This window comes from Trachinotus anak, unplaced genomic scaffold, assembly GCF_046630095.1.
Source record: "Trachinotus anak isolate AG129_WGS33_773 ecotype Australia unplaced genomic scaffold, CSIRO_AGI_Tana_v1 ptg000007l, whole genome shotgun sequence".
Classification (NCBI taxonomy): domain Eukaryota; kingdom Metazoa; phylum Chordata; class Actinopteri; order Carangiformes; family Carangidae; genus Trachinotus; species Trachinotus anak.
This window is the reverse complement of record NW_027273858.1, coordinates 23,974,679-23,999,900: the sequence shown is the minus strand read 5'-3', so window position 1 is coordinate 23,999,900 and position 25,222 is coordinate 23,974,679. Positions and strand designations below refer to the sequence as shown.

General features: G+C 38.5%; 1 protein-coding gene across 3 annotated transcripts; it reads right to left on the bottom strand.

Annotated features, from left to right (window-relative positions):
• Window positions 1-222: 222 nt before the first annotated feature.
• Window positions 223-24,488, bottom strand: pitx3 (paired-like homeodomain 3). Of its 3 annotated transcripts, none has more exons than XM_071481510.1 (4): window positions 24,244-24,488; window positions 17,030-17,147; window positions 9,834-10,039; window positions 223-1,701 (listed from the first exon to the last, which is right to left on the bottom strand). In XM_071481510.1, exons 2-4 carry the CDS (start codon window positions 17,136-17,138, stop codon window positions 1,132-1,134), a joined length of 885 nt encoding a protein of 294 aa, XP_071337611.1. In that variant the 5' UTR covers window positions 17,139-17,147; window positions 24,244-24,488; the 3' UTR covers window positions 223-1,131. The 3 variants fall into 3 exon arrangements, with proteins under 3 accessions (XP_071337611.1, XP_071337612.1, XP_071337610.1); XM_071481511.1 differs by lacking the exon at window positions 24,244-24,488 and adding an exon at window positions 20,962-21,231; XM_071481509.1 differs by lacking the exons at window positions 17,030-17,147; window positions 24,244-24,488 and having other exon boundaries at window positions 9,834-11,681.
• Window positions 24,489-25,222: the final 734 nt, after the last annotated feature.

The window sequence follows — 25,222 nt, the reverse complement described above, 5'->3', positions numbered from 1 at the left end:
ATTGGGAACATTTATATCTCCCCACCTCTCCCCCTCCCACCTACTACTCTCATTCACCATTGCATAAGTGTTGCCATGGAAGTGAGTCAGGGTTTCCATGGTGCTGTGCTCATTGTTGTGAGAACATCATGTTTTGGCCTGTGTCACAGCAACTAATGTCATAGGCTAGATTAGAGATACGGAAGGACATGAACTGTTGTGTTCAGTGTAAGAGTCCATCTGTAGTTCATAAAACAGATCCTTTAATTGGTTCTTTAATGAGACAAGCAGGCAACACCAAGAAAAAAAGCTGGATTTTCTCTTATAACAACTGCACTCTTACATACAATTTTTACAGTCATGGACTCCCTTTGTATAACACCACACAAATCTATATACTTAATGGCTTTTTAGATTTACTTGAAAAATCTTGCTGATATTCTGGTATATGTGTGTGTTAATTGTTGTTTTTTCTCTTTAACTGCTTGAGGGTGTGCTTACTTTCCAGTCAAGCTGACCTTTGACCTATGATCTCTCAGGGGTGAGGAATTCACAACAAAAATTAAAGCCCCTAAAGGATGTGCTCATAGTACATCAACTTAGGGTCCTTGTTTTTGAAGAGCATGCTTTTCTCATCTTTAAAGTACTACATGTTCATATATTTTTGTCACATACAAAACAGAAAAATTCCATTATATACATCCTCCATGTCTCCCGCATTTTAACCAAAGGTCCCTTGTCCTGCAACAGTAGCAAAGATCACATTTGATGTTTATGGGCCAAGATGCTGACCACCAGTCCAGGTGAAGAATCCATATTTTATTTACCCTTTGTTTCAAATTTTACTCTAATCATGCAGTTTAAAAGAAGGAAAAAATGATAATGCATAATGATCTTTAGAAATCCTTTGAAGAAGTCAGTCAGTTCAGTGACAGTCTCACAAATGGGAGAGAATTCCTTTGAAGCTTGTTGGTCCATCTGGGCTTGTCTATGTGCTGCATCAGTTTTGATGAGTATTCTCATCATATATCACCAAAACATGGCCTGCCAGTCTGCAGCACATCTGGTAGCTTAGATGGAACTGAAGAGTTGTGGGTAATAGTAGACATACAGCTGGTCGGTTGGGTCAGGCAGCGTTTCGGAGCTTCGTCTTCATACTGGCCGGTCCACAGCGTATTGACAGGGGCTCAGGTTGGACACAGGGTTCTGCACTGCCGGATACGCGAAGTTGGTGTGCTGCTTGGCCTTGAGCCGCAGGCTGGCCAGGCTGGAGTTGCAGGTGTCTCTGTACATGTAAGGACTGGCTGTTGTGGCGTAGGGGCAAGTGGCCGCAGTCACTGCTACCGAGTTGAGCGCCGTGGGGCCATTGAGGTTGTTGAGGTTGCCCAGGTTGTTGAGCCCAGTGGTTGGAACTCCTGCCACTGCTGAGGGCACCATGCTAGAGGCCATGTTCATGGAGGGGATGGAGCTGGGGGGGGAGAACATGGGCTGGGATGACAGGGGGCTTACATTCATTGAGTTAAAGAACGGAAAGCTCTTGGCAGAGAGTGGGCTGTTTGCTAGGCTCTTTGTGGCCCAGTTATTGTAGGAGTAGCCTGTGTACATGTCATCATAAGGCTGCACGAGTCCATTGAACTGGGCACCAAAGCCATTTTTGCATAACTCCGCCTGCTGGTTCCTCTCCCGCTTTCTCCACTTGGCACGTCGGTTCTTGAACCATACCTAGGCAAGCCAAAGGGAAAAGACACTTTGAGTGAACAGTCAATTTGTAGCTTCACTTCAAATCTCAAGTTTTTTGTAATAATTGCATGATTACATAAGCAACAGTCACATTTCAATTATCTAAATAAGAAAAAGAGAAAAGTACAAATATAGATATCGCTGATGTGAAATAATAACCCACTCTCATGGACATTCGTGAAACAGTCACAAAACTGCGGTCAACATAATCACAACTATTATTTGTGTTAATGTAGGACCCATCAGCAACCTTGCAGTCTGAGGACATGAATGTAGATTAGGACCATCAGGATAAGACAGGACACATTAACATTAACCTTGTTCCACATAAAATCAGTAAGGAACAGCTTTAGGAACAAGGAGAAATATTTCAGCTGCCTTGTGCCTTTAACACCCAGTCAGAGAGTAAACAGAATGACTTGAAAATGAAATACAACAGAGGCTAATGAATGACAATGAATGCAATTGAAGTTTAAACAGTAACCAAAATATCTATTTTACAGATTAAAAAAAAAAAAATCACACAATTGTGATCAACTAAGAAATGTCTTCTGTGATATTCATATATGTGATGATGTGTGATCACGTCTTTGTATCAGGGCTGAACAATTAATTGAAATATTATTTATATTTATTTATGTTTTTTTGATAAAGATAAAATGTGTAATTTATGGTTATAAATTAAGCTTTGTAGTGTTACAGAGATGCAATATAACAAATCATGTTTTGAGAGTTACTGTAATTGATTATGCAAGTTCTGAAAAAAGTAAATACGACCGTCATAACTGAGCCCTGGCTGCAGTGAGGCAAAGTTTTGTCAATTAGTGTGAGATGTGTCGCAAAAAGAATAAAGTCTTTTTAACTCCTTAACAATTTTGAGCTTTTTGACATAATTAAAAATATTAAACTATAAACAGAAAATCTAAATAAAACAGAAAATCTAGATATCAAAAATAATCATTTTTGTGCCACTCAGTACAGACTTTTTGAAGATTAAATCAAATTTGAAGGATGTGAAAACTTTTGCACATGATTCAAAACTGCAGAAAATCCCACAGTCAGAGAGGTTGAGTTCACATCACTGATTAGATTTTTGAGTAAACAAAAGGCTGATACAAATATTTTGATGACTCAGTGATTCTTGTTTGACCATGAATAATTAGGAAATACACAAAAGAGTAAATATAAAAATTCAGCAGACTGATGTGGCTACTGTAACTGGTGAGCACAGCAGGAATGACGAATAATCCAGTTTAAGTCTCTGAACTTTAAAAATGATTACAAGACGCTTAAAGGTATCAGTGGATCTATCAAGGTAAAAGTGGTGAAACTACACACACACACACACACACACACACACACACACCATTACAAGCTGCTGGGAGGTTAGGGATGCGGATGTAAGCAAACTTAAATCTGAGAAATTCCAGGTGACATTAGTGACCTGCATACAGTCATGTGTGAGTGGGTGGAGTGAGAGAGCTTCACTTGTAATTTAGATTAATATTATTTTTGCATACAAAGAAAAAAATAGAGTGACTGAAGTTATTTTCAATTGACTTTTTCCTTAAGAAATCAGTCAGGAATCAATAAAGTTTAATTCTAAAGAACATCCAGTCAGAGTGTCCTAACTCCTCTCAGATACTTTCAATAACATTGTGTGCACACGCACTAGAATTTTTGAAAGTAAGTTGAAGTGTATCGTCAAACACTCATATTAAGCAAGGCTTATTAAAACTAATCATAGACTTATTTGAATAGTGAGATCCCAATGAAAGAAATGTCAGGGAAGGGCAACCTTCACATTTGTCATTTTATGGTCCTATATTTGGAGGATATGAAGTGGATTAACGCTTTAGTGGAAAATCTAATTTACGGTTTTTTGGAAATGAAAACTGCCTTTTTGTGTTAAATTATGGACAAACTTTTACTCTGTATTAGACAGAATTCTTTCATTTGTGGACATAAACACAGGGACTGAAAGAAGCCTTCCAGTTATCTGTTAACACCTATACATTTCCTTTACATTAAAATAATTTGGTATCAAAGGTTTTATCTTATTAATCCTTGTAAAACTTTTCCTGAGTTGATCCTCAGCCGTCTCTGCACCCTTGGCATACATGCTGTATATCATCCAATCCACTGTTATATTACTATTATAGCAACAGAATGCTGTTGATCATTAGTGTAAAGTGAATCCACCTCAGCGACAGCAGGGGAAACCCACAGGTTTATCCTGACTCAGAGTCAGTGCTGTGTGAAGGTCTGTTGAAAAGGTTGAAGGTTATTCAGCGGCTCGTCTGCAGCCATGTTTATGTGTCTTCTGTGAAATGATCAAATGATTCCAAGAGAAGGAGACTGTTGGAGCCATAATTAATTATGCATAAGATTAATGAAATATGGGGGGTTAAAAAGGAAGATTAGTCATTAATTATTGATCAGTAATTGTTGGAGTTGTATTGATAAATTGTTGTTGTGTGGGAGCATAGACACTCCTCTTTGAACAATCCATGATCAGCTGATCGAGGCAGTAACTAAAGCAGCTGGTTTATAGGAACTCTGTCATGGAGTCTCTGTTCTTGTAGTTTTTGATGGTTGATTTGTGGTAAATTTATGTTGTTTTTATGTCTCTTGTTTTTCATCTTTAATGTCAACTCTTCTTTACACCTCATCTGGTAAGGATCATCTAATTTGTTTATGGAAAGGAGTGGAATGCATTACAAAGAAGACTAAATAAGAAGGAAATAACCTTTGATTCAAATCAGGAAGTCAGTGGATAGAGTGAGCCCTGGTACATACCAAAGAAAATGGGAGTAAATAGGTTGATTGAAAACATTTTTTTAGAGATGTAATACTTTCTCTTAAAAACATTAATGGTGTATTTGACGTAAAATTAAATCAAGTAATCAAATCCAACAGCTGCAGACAGAAGCTCACTACAATCACTTCAAAACAAAGTCTGGTACATGCCACTCATTTCAAAGGTCAGGCTAGTACTGAGTAGTAGTGCTAGTAGTGCTAATGTCAGCACACTGCCATGACAAATATTACACAACATCACCTTGAACATGTGCAAAAACATATTTGTTTGATTTTAAGATCATGACCCTGGATATCAGTCCAGTCTCTGTCGATGTTATAAGCCTTATGCAGGAAGTAGGTTGAGGTTTTATTTGGAGTAACAAAAGGTAAAGCTTGAACGTGTTCATAACACATTTAACTTGTTGCCGAACCTTTTATGCTGAAAATTTTTCTGGCCACTTGTGTAAAAGGCTGTAAACACTGACATATCTGACATATTATCACCTCACACACTTGCTAACAACTTTTAGTTAGTTAGTTAGTAAGTTGTTTTTTTAACCACCTGATGAATGTAGGTGTGATATTTACCCTCCTTTTAGCTCTGAAAAAGTAACTCAATACTCCACTGTACTCACTCTGTATGTTTAATGGACAGGTAGCGTAAAGTGAGTTTATTCACTGTGGGTTTCAGTATGAGTAACACCTTTCACATGACACACGGTCATTGGATTCATTGTTAATATAAAATATAATGAAAAACCTCCTCCTTTCTGTAGTTTGTGAGCCCAGAGAATAATCAAAGGAAGAAATGTTAGTTCAGTGTTTCTGTGGTAAGATACACATCATGTTTCCCATACAACAGCTGATCATTTGTTATTATAGCTAGAGATTGGTCACATTTGAGATCACATTTCTCAGCAAACCTTTGCTGTTTCAAGAGCTGAATATATTTTAAATTTAATTTACAAATGCTGGGAAAATGTAAACACCAATGCAAAAATGAAAATTCAACAAGCAGTGTTGTCTATCACTCCCTTAAATGCACAATATGTAACTTTTGCTGTATGATCATGGGAGTCACCATTATTGCCATCAGCTTATCCCAGTTTGGATTCCTTCAGTGTCAGCGAGACAAACAGACCAGGTGATTATTAACACAGTTTCACTTTAAAAACCATTGATTTGGAGGCACCCCAGTGGCCTACCACAAAGGCTTAAGTAACTGCAGTGGCCCGGGTCTGAGTCATGTCACTTAAAAAAAATTAATTGATTAAAAAAAATTATCAGTGATTTGCAAACACTCTGATAATTTATGAACCAGACATTCAGGAGGTTTTAACCAGCAGCCCAATTACCCACATGGATAATTTGGACACCAGGGGATTAAAGTCAGATTAAAAACCAGTGATTGACTGACACTCTTCAGTGACACAGGACGGCTCAGAGTGGCTGGGAGATGAGCTTCCAAGCATTTGCTCAGCTTTTTTCCCTCAAAACTTAAGATCCAGACATCCGATGACTAAAATCCTTTAATCTTTTATCCAGTTAAACAACCAAGGTGTAAAAAGTTTATCTTAAAAATGTGAAATTTTGAGCTTCTGGTGGACAACCACAACACTGACACATGAGCACAGAGAATATAATGTCATTGACAGGCGACCAAATGAAACAGAACATAACCATGATTTGAGAATTGATAGAAACAATAAGTACACACCTACATTAGACATTTTTATGTGGAAAAGTTACAGATAAGGACTTTAAATCTGCATTGAAGATATGCTAACTTTATACAAAGTCATGGAGATTAACTTGATTGTGTATGTTATTCTACTTTTTTAGCCGGACTAGCAACATGGCTCCAGGGATGGTAATATCATTCAGTCAATCACTCTTCATCCAGCTCCAGCATCAGGTCAAAATTTCACTTTGTCCAGTATTTTGATTTATGACTAGACACCTGCAAAATTCCTTCATCTGTACTTTGCACTTATAATGCTAATGAACAAATGTTAACTAAAACATTAACATCTTAACACTGTAACTGTGGGCATGTGTGGATGCTGATGTTAGCACTTAGCTTAAAACATATCTGATAGCCTTCAGCAGGGCTGTGTACCAGAACATATATAACATATGAACTGTTTTTGTGTCACAACCTGAAGGTCCCATTACGTGATCAGTCCAGTGAAGTCAATCTTTATATAACTAAATCACAAATCATAGAATTACCCTCAAGGTCTTCACATCTGTGCAGCATGAGACAGCCCCTATCCTGAGACCCTCAATTGTGTTCCAATATGTTCTGTCAGGATGATTAACAACTGCTCTGACAAATCACATGAATCAAGCTGACAGATGAAGTCACCTATTTTGGACATGTAGTAATTTGCCTACATGAAGGGGTTAGAACAGCCACTGATAGACGTTAGGAACGAGACAATGAGTAGTCTGTTGTCCTTTCAAAATAACAACCGAGAGTGTGCGCTATGTGACCTTTCATCCAGCCAATATTAATTTGATCCATTACTTGTCAGGCAGGCTGGCGACTGTATTGTCATCCATCAGAATGTGTGTCCTCCTGCTCCATATAGCTACACTGACCAAACCACTGGGTGTGGGCACATTCTCCTGCACCTCTGACATTTAGATTCAGTGTTTTGATAGAAGGGAATAAAGCATCTTACCCAGTATGAGAAATCATATTTTTTTGGGCTAGTGTTTAGCTTTGGGAATGATGATGGCATTTTTCTAAATTTTATAGAACTGGGTAGATGGAAAATTTGTGACAACAATATTATGTTGGTTTCTGTGGGCCAGCTGTAGCCTTATTTTTTTCTGTATTATATTTTCTTCATAATTTCACAAAGTAATAGGCCGACATTTTTTGCTTAATAACTTCAGTTTATTTAATCCAACATAACATTAAGTCTAAATCCCTGCTGTCTTTCAGTCATCTTGCATAGATTTTTGGGGATGATGCACACATCCAAAGGATACAGGGCAACATTATCATGAATTCTATAGCAGCTTTAAAGTTGAGCATGAAAGTTGATTCTCACCCTTAGACAACCAAAAAGTTTTTAATTGAGCCACGTGTAAGAAGGTTTTCAAAAGAACAGCACATTTTGACATTCACTGAGGGAAAAAGCTTAGTGTTAAAACGGTACACAGGGCTGCGTTGGCAGGGTATGTTGTGTAAGACAATGAAATTTGATGTTTGAAGTTCACTTGGATTAACAGATCAATGCATTTAAAGGCTCATCAGAAATCATTGATTTGTAATATTCTCAGACAGGATTTTACAACTCTGGCAAGTTATTTCAGTAAAAACTATTTTATCTTTTGTCACAGCGGAAATACAACATGTGTGCACATGAGTATGTCACTGGCCAATTGAACTCCTCTCCAGCGACATGTTGTGTTGTGGTGTGGCCCTCTGCCAGGGCCCCCCAGCTGCACTCATCACATCCAGAAATGTAATATATGACATATACTTTGTCCCTATATCAAGAATGATGTTGCCATATATGTCAAATATATTATTATCACATATATACATCCTCTGGATATACGAGTTGTAATATGAAATACCCATAGTAAAAATTGTATATTACATCAAAAATATCTATATATAAAGAAAATCCTAGACAATGAATTGGTAAATGGTATAACATGTTAATTATATATATGTAATCTTTATACAGAAGTTTATTAACATACATATGAAAATTCTACATTTTTATGTATGTTAACTTATTAATTTTTCATTAATTTTAAACATGTCCAGCTTCACATTCTGGGAAAGTGGTCTCAGACTTTTGGTCTGGGAATATAGGTCTACAATATAAGCATATATACATAAACATACAAATTTGTATGGGCTAGATGTATATGTCATAAAATTGTTCCAATTTCTAAAAAGTTTCATATATAATTTGTACAAATGTGCTCTTATTTTATATGTGCATATATTGAATTTAAATATGATAAATATGATATATATATATATATATATATATATATATATATATATATATAGCCCATGCATATTAAGGCTGTCAAAGTTAACGTGTTATTAACGCGTTAACGCAACATGCCTTTAACGGGATTAATTTTTTTAACGTGATTAACGCTTGTGATATTTGAACCTCGGGCCACTCCGTAGCTCGGGAAATCAGGAAGAAATGCACCGAGGTCGATGCCGTCGTGAGCAGTAATGGATAAAAAAGATATTTTGAATGGCAAGTTCAGCTTCAAAGTCTTGCCAGATGGCTCTCTTGACAGGACAAAAGTCATTTGTATTTATTGTCGCGGTGAATGTACGTACCACCGGAGTACGTCTAGTCTCGAATACCACCTGTCGGCCAAGCACACAGCGGATGCAGAGAGCCCGGCGCCCCCTCCTCGCATGAAGCAAACCATATTTATTTCAGCATCTTGTTTTACAATGCAGTTTGCACATGTTAGTTACTTGCACTGAGAGTATTTCTCATTGTAGCAATAAATAAACATGATTTTTTTTGCATAAAGCAAGCATTTGTCTATTCTCATGTTGAAAAGAGTATTACAATCAGTTTAAGATACATTTAGAACAGATTAAAAATATGCGATTAATCTAATCTTAACTATGATCACTCATGCGATTAATTGACAGCCCTAATGCATATATAAAATAAAAGCACATTTATAATACATTTGCATATAGGATGGACTGACTTTATTAATGAGTGAATGAGGTTGCTGCATTTTTTTTCTTTTATCCAAGGCTAAAGTCAGTGTGATAACAGCGTTACCAGTAGTGGGACTAAAAATGTCAAGTGTGACAGTGGCATAAAAGAGGATGGTCACTAAAACTAAACTAAAGCTTTGTCCTGTACAAATGTGTAACCTATGCACTGGTGAAAAGTTCAGTGTGTCTAAAATGGAACAAATTCTATCCACTGGGGATCATGTGCTCCCTAAATGTCTTACCACACTACATTTTTTATGTGCACTGGACACGAGGAATATTTGGCCTAATAGTGCTCAACAAATGGTGATGAAGATCATCGGGAGCCATAATCAGGGCACTGCAAATATGCAAACCACATGTTATCTGGCGTGTTAGCAGAGCAGAGTGTTAGACTGATGTACAACAGACTGATATCATGTTCTGTTATTCTGCAGGCTGTCAATAACCAAACCCTACACCTCTGATAAACACACCTTCAAACAGAGAGGAGAACCTCACTACTGAAATTAGCTGCGGAAATAAAAACATGATCAGGGTTGTGTGTTCCAGAGAGACTGTGGTAGAGTTGAGTACCCACCCTGACCCGTGCCTCAGTGAGGTTGGTCCACACTGCGATCTCCTCTCTGGTGCTCATGTCGGGATAGCGGTTCCTCTGGAAGGTAGCCTCCAGCTCCTGTAGCTGCTGGCTGGTGAAGTGAGTCCTCTGCCGTCGCTGCTTCTTCTTCAGAGAACTGTCCTCAGCACCGGACTCATCCAGCTGGTTATGGTGGGATTTCTCTGTGTCTGCAGACACACAGACACACAGGTAGGAGATAATAAGAGTAGACCAAATAAAAGGAAACAGGGATGAAACAGCTGAGCATGAAAGGTCATTCTTGACTTTCATCATAACAAAAAATGTTATGACCATAGTTTCAGTGTTTAGGTTATGCTTTAACAACATCTGTAAACAGACAGACAGGCAGGCAGACAGAGACAGACAGGCAGACATGCAAGCATACAGGGACAGACAGGCAAACAGAGAGAGACACAGACAAACAGACAGACAGAGACAGACAGACAGGCACACATACACACACAGACAGGCGCACACACACATATACAACCACAAAGTGAAAATAACACCAGCCCCACTGTTGCGGCTGGTGACACCTACTTACTCCTTACAGGGAAAATGGATCCAGTGTTCTAACACAGTAAACCAAATGGTCTTTCCATGCAGATACAGTGGTAAAAGACTCAAATCTTTTACTTAAGTAAAGTTAAGAAAAGTAAGTCCAGTTAGAAAAATCCATTACAAGTATTGTAAGTTGTGCATTCTTCAGTATTAAAGCATCAAAAGTAAAAATACTCTATATGCAGATTTTTTTCTTTCATAGTTTTATATTATCACCTCTGCCAAGGAGCTTCTGTGTTCAACTGTTCATTCGTTTGTTTAATCGTCAGCAGGATTACACAAAAAGTATTGAACCGATTTGCACCAAACTTTGTGGAGAGATGGGTCATGGACCAGCTTTGGTGAGGATCAGGTTAAAAAAATCAGACATATTTATGGTGTTGGCATCTATGAGTTTGTACAGTGTGGTGCAGGTCCAGATAATAATCCAGATCTGATGGAAGAAAATGCTGAATCCGCATCACACACAGAGTTGTACTATTATTGATAATAAATAATGTGCACATGGCACCATAATCAAATTACACATTAACATCAGCAGTTGCGATGTTATTGTGAGACATTTCATACAGTGGTAGAGCTGTTTGAATTGTATAATGCTGACGTTGTCATTTCACACAACAGCTAATAAACCACACAGCTGTCCTGTGAAAGGATTAAAGACAATAAATAAAATTACAGCAGACAACAAAAGACATGTGTAGCATAGTTTGGCCTTGGTGGAGATCTGCGCTCTACTTAGTCATCCTAGTTTTATGTATGAAATCACTGGATTATTACTACTGATATTATAATGTGAAAGTAGCAGTTCAGTGTTGTTGCTGGTTGACCAGGAGCTAATTATGTTAATTTCATCTAACAGCATTATCTAGCTGCTGGGTTGTCTTCCCGTTATGTTGATCATATTTTGGAGTGAATCATTTACGACAGTATGTGTGGATTATAAATCTTTAATCTGCAAAATAAGCATTATTACTATTGTTAATAATTCACTCTGAAGTGTGGGGGAATAGAAGTATGAATTAACAGAAATGGAGCTACTAAAGTATCTTAACATTTTCACTTCACTTCAGTATTGACATACATTTAATTAGTATTTTAATGCACATGGTTGTTTCTACCCTGTGTGGAAAATAACATTTCCCCAAAGAACTGCTAAAAGCCTCAGTGAAATAGAATCAATTTAAACACAAAAGATTATAATTTACAATGATGAAAATTCTCTCAAAAGTGGAAGCTTTACTCTCCAAACATCTGGAATTAATGCTCTGAGTTTTGGTTTTCACCTGCTCTGCTGTGCTTTGGGTAAAGGACTCTCTTGCTGTTGGGTTGTGTTTCTATCATCTTACTTCATTTTCAATAATGAATAAATGAATTCATAAAGTTTTGCTCTTCAATTTTGAACTTGTAGCTTTGTAGGCCTACATGCATCTTGATTTTGAGTGGCATGTATATTATTTATGGACTAGTTTTCATATAGTAGAGGAAACTTATTGTGTTCTTTATCAAAGACCACTTAGTGTCAGAGTGTAGATTTATTTTGACACTCTTAAAATTTTATTTTTAAAAAGTGGTAGAAAACAGCATCTGTGGTGTTCCCAGAAGTGGATTCATTTCTGGATCTGTATATACCAGGCAGAATGTCTGTCTGCTCAAGGCCCTGGTAGCTCACCTGGAACAGCATGTACCATTAAAACTGAGTCCTTACCGCAGCGGCCCAGGCCCCTTGCTGCATGTCATCCCCTCTCTTCTAACTTTCCTGTCTCTCCTCACTTACACAGTCATAATGAAAGGAAACATGCCCGTAGAAATAACTATAAAAAAGAGAGAGAGTGTCTGTCTGTTCTACCTCCCTCCACTTCCAGGTTACAGGCTCAGCTGGGCGCTCCTCCTCATCATTTGATTATTCCTTTCCAGTTCTCACATGGTCTGGATGATTTTCTGTTGTCTTCCGCTTCTGACATGTCCTCCTCTGATGCTTCTGCACTGTCAGTTTCATCCTGTCCTCTCACCTGTGTCACGATCAAAGATCTGGTTGAGAGCCTGACAAAAAGTCAATCATGGTCAGTGTGGTGATGTTGAAAGTTTCCTCTGAGGCTCTGATTCATGTTGACATGACTGCATCACATCAGTCATGTTGACGAGTTTAGCTTTGTGACATGGAGCATTATCCTGCAGGAAGTAGCCATTAGAAGATGGTGAACTGTGGCCATGAAGGATGAACATGGTCAGCAACAACACTCAGACAGACTGAGACATTCAGACCATGATTGGTTGGTATTAAGATTAAGATTAAGCCTGTCCCTCTGACCTCTCTCATCAACACAGAGCTTCTGCTCACTGACTGTAAATCAGCAGTTTCAGAAAGACTCAAACCAGCCACCTGACACCAGCAATTATACCACAGTCACTGAGATGACATTTTCCTCATTCTGATGTTTCATGTGGGCATGAACTGAAGCTCCTGATATGTACCTGTAGGAGTTCATGGCCTGCTGATACATGATTGATTGATTGGATAACTGCATGAGTATGCAGATGTGCAGGTGTTCCTAATAAAGTGTTCAATAAGTGTGTGTGTGTCGTGTGTGTGTGTGTTTGTGTGCGTGTGTGTGTGTGTGTGTGTGTGTGTGTGTGTGTGTGCGTGTGTGTGTGTGTGTGTTTGGGACTCCAGTCATTGTGGGGACAAAAACTGGTTAGTCAAATCTGACTAGAACACAGCAGGAGGGTAAATCAAGTTAGAAATGATTTGGAGTTCATTATGTGGACATGTGCCAACAAAACATTGTCTCCATTTTGCCTTTAATTAGGGGCAGATTACAGCTACATGACAGGTTCCTTTAAAGAATTTATTAGGATACTAATAAATTGATAAATTGTTACCAGTGGTAGGTGATGAATTGAATGTTTTGTGAATTAATAAAACATATACATACACTCAGAACATTTCTACAATTTAGACAGGAGCACCTAAAAGCAGAACATTTGAACCCTGCTCTTGCTCCTGTAAGGTCGGACTGGTTTAATTCTGCATAAAGCAGAACTGTCAACATGTTAAAAGCTAACACATTCTGTATCTGTTAAACAGCACACGACTCTGACACCTTTCACCCTGGATCAACACCATCCTATCCCTGCTGAAACTGACTTGACAATATTATCAGATCAAACATCTGAAATCCCTCTATCCCATAGGCTGGAGAAATGACAAGCATGGGTGTGATGTTGCCAGGAGAGAATGATTCCAAACACTGCATTACATTCAAAGATATGCAGGAGCAGCAGGTGATTGCATTTGGCCCCCGGCACAGTCATTTTAAAGGACCACACATCCATGTTATGACTGCCTGGGCTCCTCTCTGCCAGATATGACTCCCACAATTTGAGGACCTCACAGAGAGAAGTGAAATTAGTTTGCTAGCTAATCCTTTGGATCAAGCTTTTGTGACTGGGGCAGGTTGGACTCTATTTGGCAAGGGCTTAGCTCTCTGGGAGCTGTTCAAAATGATCAGCAGGGTTTAAAAAGGGCTCCACAGGGCCACCAGCAAAACCAATAAGGGCCAGGCCGAGGCTGTTATCTGACAGTAAACTGACACTGGGTAAGCTGTCACTTAAGGTCAACGTCTATAACACAATACAGAAGAAAGGGCAGCCCTTTTTAGGGCAATACACTGACCAACAATAGGAGCAATCTGACTGATAAAGAACCAACATGACAGAGCTGTTCCAGGTCATCTTCTCAGAGTTCTTTAATCTGGAAACCACGTCAAGAGTCTTTTAACGAAATCACTCTTCAACATCTGGAAAATCCAGAATCAAGGAGCAATAATGGCTACATGTCAACAGTCTGATATATATTCTGTCCTGGTGAGACCTTTAAAGGGTAAAATCAAAGTCGCTGTCACTGTTGGGTTGTGTTTCTCTTATCTTACTCCATTTTCAATAATGAATAAATGAATGAATAAAGTTTTGCTCTTCAGTTTGGAACTTGTAGCTTCATAGGCCTATATGCATCTTAATTTTGAGTGACATGAACATTATTTATGGAATAGTTTGGGTATAGAAGTCAGTTTTTACAGGAGCTGCACCTGTTTTTTCAGAGAGAAAGCTTATAATAAAGAGAAACACTCAGGTCATTCAGTTATGGGTTTGAGCTGTTTCACTTGTCCATGCCTTTGGCATGGGTTTCAACATGGTGTTGTAAGGTGTGGCAGATATAATACTGCTACTGCAGTAGAACTGAGTCCAGATTTAAGGTCGTATTTTGTGTTCATTATGAAGAAGAACAAAAGCTAACAATGAACTGTAAGAGTTATTTATACCAGTCTTTAAAAATCCCCTCATGGATAATTGAGGACCAGTATTCAGTGTGGTTTGGAAAAATAAACTGGAGAAAATATATCCACATAAAAACTGTTCTTAATCAAAAAAAGTCACTTACAATATTTTATGCTTTAGTCAGGAGTAGCCCACATGCAGCCTTCACATTTCGCACATATCTCAGATCAGACACTAAAAACAAGTTCTCTAAATAATCTGTATATAAAACAAAAATATGAAATTATGTATCTTTTCATATTTTATTTGAGTTTTTGAACAGATTCAACAATAATGTAAATCTTTGAGACTTTTATTGCAAAAATTCAGATTTGATTCATAAAACATGTTAATTGTATTAGATTTACATACAAGTAAACATTAACCACCCCACTGTTCCCTGGTTTGTAGTTTTTACCTTAAAGAAAAAAAAGCCTTCTATCAATGCAAAAGCAAGATTTCTGTCAGTGAGGAATTTGGGGTAAAATTTAGTCTGTTTCTTTTTCCTCTGCTAACAGACACCATCTGGTTCTGTTTTAAGAAAACATTTAAACGCTATAAAAACACATAAGATCCCATCTGATAAATGGTTTACAGACAGCACATGAGTCTCCTTTAGGACTAAAGTCTTAAGCCTATGTTATCTCCTCCTTCAGAAGAATGGTGTAGCAGGAGACAGTGAATAGTATTTTTATACCACTTTTCTTTCCAAAATAGTTTGTGTTTGACACTTTGTTAGGACAGGATTCCTAACCACACACAGTTTGCCAATTACACTGGATTACACATAAGCAAACACACTCACCAGCTAGATATAAATAGACACATGAGCAGGTTGAGATGTTGTATGGAGACGTTAGAGAAAGAGTTCAGAAAGTCCACCTATTTGCTGCATAGTCTAACTGACACTTGGTCATATTATATAACTGGACGAGCTAACAGTTCCTCAGTCAGTTCATGAAGAAAAGAGTGAAGCCAGCAGTGAATAAATAAAGTTGACAAAATATGAGCTCCTTCTAATTCGGATATAGAATCAGGTCTATCACCAACAGTCCACCAATCAACAGTCAGTATTTTCGCTTTAAATGATGAGTAAAAAAGCTGAACTGACCTGGGGTCAGATTTCAAATCAGAATTTAGTTTTTCTCAGTGCCAGGATCAGTTTCACGTCCTGATGGATGTCAGCAGCCGTTTACCTGAAGTTACCATGAATTCTATTCTTTTTTTTTTCTTCTATGATATACAGATAATTATTATATTATGTATTATTACAGATGATTGAAATAACATATAGCTCAAATACAGACTATTAACTCGATCATTATACAACTAGATATTTCTTGATTTTATATTGTGTTAAATTAAAATCGAGCCGCCGAGCTTGATTTGATTTAAGGTCTCCCGGGAGAGTCCCGGGGACAGACGTTTTCTTTCACCAGATCCGGATTATTATCTGGATCTGCACCAAACTGTACAAACTCATTCATCTCAACACCATTACCATGTCTGATTTTTCACATCTTGATTCAAACTTTGTTTCCTGAGAAACTGACGAAGATGTAGGCCCATGAACCACCCCTCCACCAAGTTTAATGCAAATCGGTTCAAGTAGGCTAGTGTTTGCGTCATCCTGCTAACAAACAAACAAACAAACAAACAAACAAACAAACAAACAAGCAGACAGATACGCTGCAAACACAATTTCCTCGGCGGAGGTAATAATCTTCCAATTAAAGAGGCTGATTTCAGGACCAGAATCTCTGTCGACTTGTGGATTGTGTGGATGAATTTAATTCCTCTCAAAGTCGTTCATATCTGATGAAATCATATGAAATCAGATGAAATGATCTGATAAAGTTAATATCGTGTTTTGTTCTGATGAACTGTCTCTGATTACACCTTGCTCGACTGACTGACCGCAGTGTGAGGATTATTCTCCACTGTTACCTCCGAGCAGAAACACATACAACATTACAGGCTGCAAACTCTGTAGGCCTAATTAAAACAAAGGATAACTCTGGTTTGGAGCCGCTTGCATCCATAGTTTATTAAAGCTATTGTATAGAATTAGTAGGCTATTATCTAGAGTAATAGTGTCGAATGTTTCTTTGCGTGATGAGCCTAAATCTGCACCCTTAATTTTCCAGAGACTGCGGGTGAATCCAGTGGTATACCAGGTAAACCATGAGATCCAGTCCGTGGACATCCATCATCAAGACTAGGTAACATGACCCCAGACAGATACATGCACAGTGCACACGGAGTTGGTGTTAACTGACCACTGTTGTCCTGGCCTTTACATCCCTGGTCATGCTGCGGGGTCCCGGAGTCGGAGAGCGACAGCGCCGGGCTCCGGGCTTCACTGTCAGTCAGCAGGTTAAAATCCATAACCAGGCTCTGCAGACAGACACACAGACACACAGACACACACGTCAAGCTTCATCCTCCCAACACCCACAATCACAGCGAGACTCAAGCAAGCATCATCATATCTAAATGCGGCCGATGTCGGATGGTTTTCAGTGTAATGCATTTCATTGTCTTGGTATCATAATTATATTATAGTATCCCCAGATCCTAACATTAATGTCCTCCCTTCACTACTACAATAATATTTTAATTCTGATATACTTTGTATGATATATATGTTACATAAGAGTGACTTCGCATCATCGTGTTTTGTTTTTATCATATTTTTGTTTGGGGATCATTTTGATTTATTCACCTAATTTAAATTATTAAATTATTCGCCTAATAATATTGTAATAAATATTCCCATCACTTAATCAAGAAATCTGGAAGTTTCCTTCTGCTACTTCGTCACTGCTCTTTCTCATTCTGGAGGATCAGCTGTTTGGTCTGGTCGTAGATCTGTAAAAATAACCGTAATCTGATTGTTGGTACAGTACTGTGGTAATTCGGTAATGACCTAATTTTTAGTGAATGAATTTTAAAGAGTAGGCTACTAATAACATTTATAATTCCCCTACACAACACAGGTGATATTTTCTTCTGTCACAGCAGGGCGTCGATGTTTTTATTCCCTCACACTTGTACAGTTTCAGTTTGATTTACTCACTCAAATCTGCAGCTGCCAGAATCCAGATGAATAAAGACGCACCGACAGTGACACCTTATGTCTCACGTCAGTGGGTTTAGTTTCTCAGGCTTCATCAGGACTGCCTGTACCCTCTGATCTGACTGAACCTGTTGGAACCTGACAGCCTACAGTAATAATAATAATAATAATAATAATAATAATAATAATAATAATACAAAATATGATTTTAAGTACAGTTAGTAACATTGTACATAATAATATCTAGTTCATTTGTCTGATTAGAAGCAGTTTCATTCTTTGTTTGATTGATGTAAATGTATTTATGTGTCTTTTTGGTTGGAGAGCCCCTGAGCTCACACACACCCTCTCTCTCCTTAGATTCAGTTTCCTGTTTTGTGGAAAGGATCGATTTATTAAATCAGCACAGACTCCATGTGTTAAGGGTTTGTGTGCGTTTGTTTAATCTGTTACTATTTCCTCTTTGATTTTACCCCTCCATTCACCCCTGGATATGGTTGTAATCCCGAACCCAGACATAAGCAGTTATAACAAAGTGATTATTTTGGGTGACATAGGGAGAGCAGTAGAGTTAGTGCTGTAAAATATATAAAGACATTTCCAAGCCTCAAAATAGAGTCATAGTTCATTTGTCTGAGAGCAGTTAACACCTTGAAAATCTTGAACACATATACTCTGTCCAAGCTGAGAGAGGTTTGCACAAACTACAGATTTTTATGTTATTTATAAAGTCAAAAAAAAAAAGAATCTCAATATTTGACTTAAAAGTAAAAAGTTTTGCTCCAAGAAGCGGCCATGGCTGCATCTGTGATGTGATGTCAGGTCACATTTACAAGTTAATCAGTTGCTAAAGTATTAGACATAAGAGAAAAGCAAAGACCACTAATAAGAATAAAAGGGATGAAGCTGCATAAAGTGAAGGCTCAGCTGCTGTCACAGTTTATCCTCCTTTTCTATTTGCCTTGTATTTCCCAGGACATCACCAGTAGGTAAAATGTTTGCAAAAAGTTTACAGGTTTAGTAGAAAGTCTTAAGGCTTTCTGACCCCAGTGAATCCATGTCATCAAGAATTCAAAAAGGCACTAAACCTGCAACCTGGAGATCAAACACCCAGTGTCAGATGGGCTTAACCATCCCTGTTGATTGTTTAGACACTACCAGTCCCTTTGTGTGTAGTCAGCATTGTCATTACGAGCTTTATACTTAGAAGCAGTGTATTTGTCACTTGCCTTCACCTCTCTTCGCCCCTGGAAAATGAGCTCCCTGTTGTGGTTCCCTGTTCTCTTTTACCCATCGTGCCAGTCTTTTGTGATCCAGTCACGTGTGACTCCTGCTGGGGTTAAATATGAAGCCTCCTTGGCTTCAAGTTCTACAACACATTGTGGAACTTGGTTGAATTCTTGAACCAGAATAACTGTCACCAGTTAAAGTTGTTGAGATGACAGTATTTACCTTGGTGCTCTTTATACTCTTTATATGCTCTCAGCCACTCAGCTTTTAGAGCTAACAAGGCTACAATCTCCCTCTGAAAGTCTTTAAAACATGGGGATTCATTGTTATGACATAGAATTATTATTTATTATTATTATTAATTTATTTATAATTCAGGATGGATATAGACGTTCTTTATTAATTTTTTTCTATTATATTTAAATTTACATTCCCTTTTTTGTCGACCTTTTAGTCCAAAAGGTATCAGAATCACCCTCAGAACCCACAATATATAATCTATAAATAACTGCAGAATGAACTTCTCTTCAGGTCATTAAATAAACCCCAGTTCCCAGACTCAACACTGTCCACATGACCTTGGTGTCCTTAACGGCAGGTAATGCTCTGCTGAAGACTCAAAAAGACTCCTACAGGAAAAACATATTAATTAAAATATGTTTAAGATGAAAGAACGTCGAGTTATTTCAAGGTTTGTTTTGCTGTAACTATAGCTCTATACTGAATAATGAATATAAAAAGTTCAAGTTTTAAAGGAGCAAAAAAGCTAAAAGCAATCTAATGGTTCAGTGACCAACTGAAATGTATCATCCACTTAGATTAGATTTTAAGATTCAGAAAACTGATCAAATGGTGGTTGATTTGTCATTTGCTCTGCAGCTTCTTCCTTTAGGGATCCATATTCTACTGGTTTCACTGACTACAGTGATCTCAATTTGCCACAGCAAAACAAAAAATGAGCAATTTCATTACTGTACATCATTAGCATCTTCCTACAACACTTCCTGACACTCACTTAACATTGTGTCCATCACTTTGAAAAAGCAATATAATGCTGCACCGAAGCCAACCTGCATATTCTGATGAAAGGTTTAGCACCTTGTTAGTACAGAATATCTGTGACAGCTGATCGGTAAATGTATATTTTCTTCCATCAACCAGCTGCTACACAAACACAGCCTCAGCCCCTAAAAATGCTGTCCAGTGCACAATTAATATTTCACTGCTAAAACAAGTAACATTTGCTGGAGACTTGACAGGAATGACTTGCATCTGTTCTTTGTTTAGCTTCCGTGAGAATGATTGGAGCATTTCACAAAAGATTAGAAGATATGAAATCAGCCTCCGGCTCACAGCAGAATAACCCTGGGAAAAAAGATGCAAGATTGAGGATAAGGTCAAGTCTCCCAGTACAGAGATTACCTTGGTAAGCACACGGCCTCTGTGTTGTGGCTTTGGATTTATAAGACTCTGATATGGATTTGTGGGTTAAAGTTGACTCTTGGGTCAGAAAGATCTGTTGTCCGTTGTTCAAAACCGCACAGATATTGTTTCATTTTTTTCCTTTTGTTTAGTAGAACGACTCAATAACAGCAAATGACTAAGGTTTATTTTAGCTGTAGTACCATGTTCATACCCTGCCACAATATGATGTTACAGCCAAATTATCCACCTGGCAAACACAACCAACCATGCCATCACCTTCGCTGCAGGATACTTTTTTAAAATAAAGGTTAAAGTGTTTTCAGGCAAAACTGAGGTTTCCTTACTTGAAAGTAACAGGAGGACAAATGTACAGCAAAAAGAAGAAGCACCAAGAGATTAATTCAACACACAAGCAGCATATATGTTATATTTAACAATTTAAAAGTAAAAATAAATTCTTGTTTAGAGTAGTGTTACCTTTGCTGTAGATGTGTGTTGAGTCCTTTTAAAAACAAAGACACTTGGAGTGGCTGCTCAGGGTATTTGCCCGACAGTGGAACTGCTCTCCCTTTGTCAGTGCAAAGACTTGGTCTGATATCAGCAGGGTCCAGTATTTTTGTCAGAAATATGAATGTGAGCCAGTCCAGAGGGCTATATCTGCTGTGACAGTGATGGATGGACAGACGGCCTGGTGTCAGTGTTGTGCTGACTTGACAGGGAGGGGAGTGTGGGTGATGCAGGCCTTTTTGCCCAAGACAAGGTGCCGGTGATTATATTTCCAAAATCAAGATCAATTCCACCCCCTACCCCCTTCCCCTCTTGTATGGTCAACCAGCTTTCACCAAGATAATTAAGCAGGCTGAGACTCATCACTGAGCCACTCTGTGGTCTCTAAACTGAGTGTGCCATAGCTCCTCTGTGGTTACACAGCTCAGTGTGAGATAACTCCTGACTGAAGTTTATGGAAATCATAGATTAACCTGAGCTGATTTGGTGCATCTACCTCAGTGGATATCAGAGGGCCCAGACTATTTCCTGCACGTGTGGCACCGAAGCAGCCACCTCCATCTCCCCGTCCACCTGACATGCCGTCCGCCATCCACCAGGCTCAGATAGAACCTGGGATGGGACTGTGTGTTTATGCTGCGTGTTCATAAACGGACTCAAATCAACAGCAGGATGAGAGTCTCTGTATAAACTGATGCGCTTTGCACAAGCAGTTGCCAGGTGACCGTGTTCTCATTAAAAAAGACTATATACTTGGTAATAATAATAATAATAACAATAACAGTAACAATAACAATAATAATAATAATGGGAGCAAAAATCCTCCCAGTTTTCGTGAGATTGGCGGGTCCATCTGGCAGTGCGGGCGACAGACTGCTTGCATTTCCACGGACTGCAGGCATTAGCCCGGGAATTATTCATAAACGCTTCGAGAATTAATTCCCAGGATTAAGAGTTGATTAAGATGTGTGTCACTTTGCTGTCTGAGAACTTATTAAGGACCTCCTCGAAGAGGCGGCAGATGGAATTTCAGTCCAATGTTTGTAGATGTTAATTTCTGCCCTCCTATAACAGCCATTTGCATATGATTGAGGGAGCGAGGCCGAGACGGTCCTGCAGCACAACCACTGCCCCCATGCACAGGCAGCGGGGAAATAATGGAAGTCCACAGCAGTGATTAACACAGAGCCGGTCTACATCAAGAATTTATTATGGGTGATCAAATTTCACTGATTTGACTCAGTATAACCGTATCTAATTTATAGGTAATTAGCCTATTTAAATGAAAGCAATTAACACAGGAAAACCTGCCGTATTTTGAACATAATGAAGTAGCCTATAGATGATATAATGTTCGATTTTAACTGAAGCACCTTTAAGTTTAGGTGATGATATTATAAGGATGTGAAGTTAATCACGTTTCAAGTAAATTTCCCTGTTTATTTTAAAGGACATAAATATATAGAAATGAAATATCGCAGATGAATGTGTGTAACTGCATATTTTTACCTGCACATTCTGCTCTGTTTCAATCACCTTGGTATTATATGATGTGATGGAATAATGACTCAAACTCAAGCTCCCATGTGTTACAGACAATGAAGCTGATTTATAATAACAAACGAACATGAGGCTGTGTATTTTAGATGAATTCAGGATTTCCACGTATTTCACAGCTATGATGTGATGTTACAGCCCGGCCTCGGTGCAGCAGGCCGCGGCCTGCCCTCCCGCCTCTGTGAGGAGGGTTGGGTGATGACCGCTGAAAGAAATATTTTATTGTTCCCTGAGGCCAAACGTCAACTTCTATTAAACAAATCTTATTTTCATACGTCCTGAGATGGGAACAGATGCAAAAGAGGCTTCTGACTTAAGGCCTTCTGTAGGAAAACTATACAGATTCTGCATTGCCTTTGAGTTTTTTGATCACAAAAAAATTAACGAAATGATGAAGATAATCTAAACCTTGAAATACAAATACAGATTATACCTTTTTATAATGAAAAATAGATCAAATATGGAGTCTACCCTGCTGGGTTACAGATGGCGCCCTGTGAGCGCATACATTCACTCTTAATTTCTATGCGAACATTTTTATTCATGCATTTATTTTTGAACTGTTAATTATGTATTATCCCTGCTCAACAATAAGAAAATATTTTTTTAATGATATTTACCTAAATATAGGCTATAAAAAATCAATCCATCCAAACCCGCCAGATGCTGGTATTGTGGGCCTTCAGCCTATTGTTGTTGTTGTTATTGTTGTTGTTCTCAAACTAACTGTTCATCGAGGTCAAAATGAACACTGACACTCAAATCTTAAAACTCGGAATTATCAAGTCATAATGTTTGTCATATGAATGCAAATATTTTAAGCATAAATTAGATTGATATTGTGGGTGTGTGCGGTGTGTGCGTGTGTGTGTGTGTGTGTGTGTGTGTGTGGATGGGGGCTCGGTGGTAGAGGTCGTAGGCTACGGTTCTGTTTTTCTGTTCGCGGTCTCCTGTGGCCAGGCAGCCACCTGCCACCTATCAATTTCATCCACATCCCCAAATATTTTTGACCTCCCCGATATTTCCACAGCTTCTGTTTCTGTAAGGTCCCAAAATTAAGGAGCAAACATACCAAGCTATAAACATCATAATTCAGTAAAATTTTACAGGGGGAAATTCCTATTTATGGGCGTGGAAGCTCTGGTTTCACGCAGTTCGTAAATGGTCTCTGCCTTTTTCCTGCCAACAGGCCGCACACGGAGAAAACCGGAACATTTAGAGCAAACTAACAGGAGCCTTTAGTCTTTGATTGAATAATATGTTGCAACATTCATAATCACGCTGTGTGATAATAATAACTGTGTGGATGGAAGATGCAATATATATACTTTTAAAAATGTGCCATATATTTAGTCTGATGTGTCGCCTCTCATCAGCACCATCATCTGCTCATCGACAGACAAACAAAGTGAACTCCTGCTGCTGCTCAGATTCTTCTCTTTCTTTGCGTTTGAAGCTCGGTATGGTTCTTCAACCTGTAGCTACATGAAGAATCAAGCTGCTGGTGTTTGGGAAAGCTGCAGATTTGACCGTAAATAGAGATTATGAAGCCGAACTCCCTCCGTCATATCTCAGTAAGATTTTGTCAACTTTTACGCACAAATAAAAAAATGTTTGATGGACTCCAGACGCAGAAAGACAAACTGAGAGATAAGACTGAGAGAGATGAGAAAAAGTGCGTTTTTTCTCACTTACGTCAAATCCCGGTCTGGTTAAATTAATCCGTGGAAAACGCAGAGAGCTTGCAGCAGGGTGATGGGTGTCCTGGCCTCAGGTTTGCTAGTGACATGGACAAAAAGTTCCGCGGTGCGTCAAAAAGTCAGAAAGAGCGTCAATGAGTCAGTTTCTTTCTTCTTCTTTTCTTCTCCCCTCTGTGCTGTCAGACATGAGGCTGTGGAAGAGTGAGGCTTGATCCCCACGCAGAGTATAGCGAGAGAGGGAGGGGAGGGAGGAGGAGGTTGACTTCATGCTAAATATTGTGTGTGACAGGTCCACTGTAGAAAGGACGGCCCCCTACGCACTCTGTCTTTCTCTCTTTGGGCGTGCAGCGGGCACACACACACACACACACACACACACACACACACACACACACAAACACACACACACACACACACACACACACACACACACCACAATACTCTCTCCATCTTTTTGTCCCTGCAGCCTCTACAGTGCAGCTTTTTATTTTACCTGCACTGTTGCCATTCAGGTGAGCAAAGATGTGGGGACTTGATATGTGGTCGCTTATATGTCCAAATTTAATTAAACTACTCAAGGAACAGTAAGAGCCAAAGTTTCCTGTAATCAATAAGACATTTTTGGCATATAGATAAAAAAAAACAAGATAACATGTATATTATCTATCTATTTCACTTTACGCACTTTTGATGTAAAAAGTGAGTAAAGTCAAATAGACAAGGCAAATTTTCAGAAGAAAATGCCCATGTGCATCCTGTTGAAGATTTGCAGATCAAAACTTTAAAACTTTTCAAGTTTCCAACAGAAACTTGCAGGATTTTACTACATTTCTGAACTGTAACGGAGGCTCTCTTCGCTTCTCTTATTTACATTGTATAATTTATCAGTATTGTAATAGGTAAGAAATAATTGCACTAAGACAGAGTTTGAATGTATCTTGTTGATTGTTGAACACTTTTCTATTAATGCCGTA

What these genes read in the sequence shown, in the direction of transcription:
- pitx3 (XM_071481509.1), bottom strand. Translation starts at nt 10,355, where the DNA reads ATGTGTGTGTGCGCCTGTCTGTGTGTGTATGTGTGCCTGTCTGTCTGT. An exon ending in TCACTGAGGCACGGGTCAGG is followed by an intron (nt 1,702 to 9,833) that starts GTGGGTACTCAA and finishes TGGCTTGCCTAG; the next exon opens with GTATGGTTCAAGAACCGACG.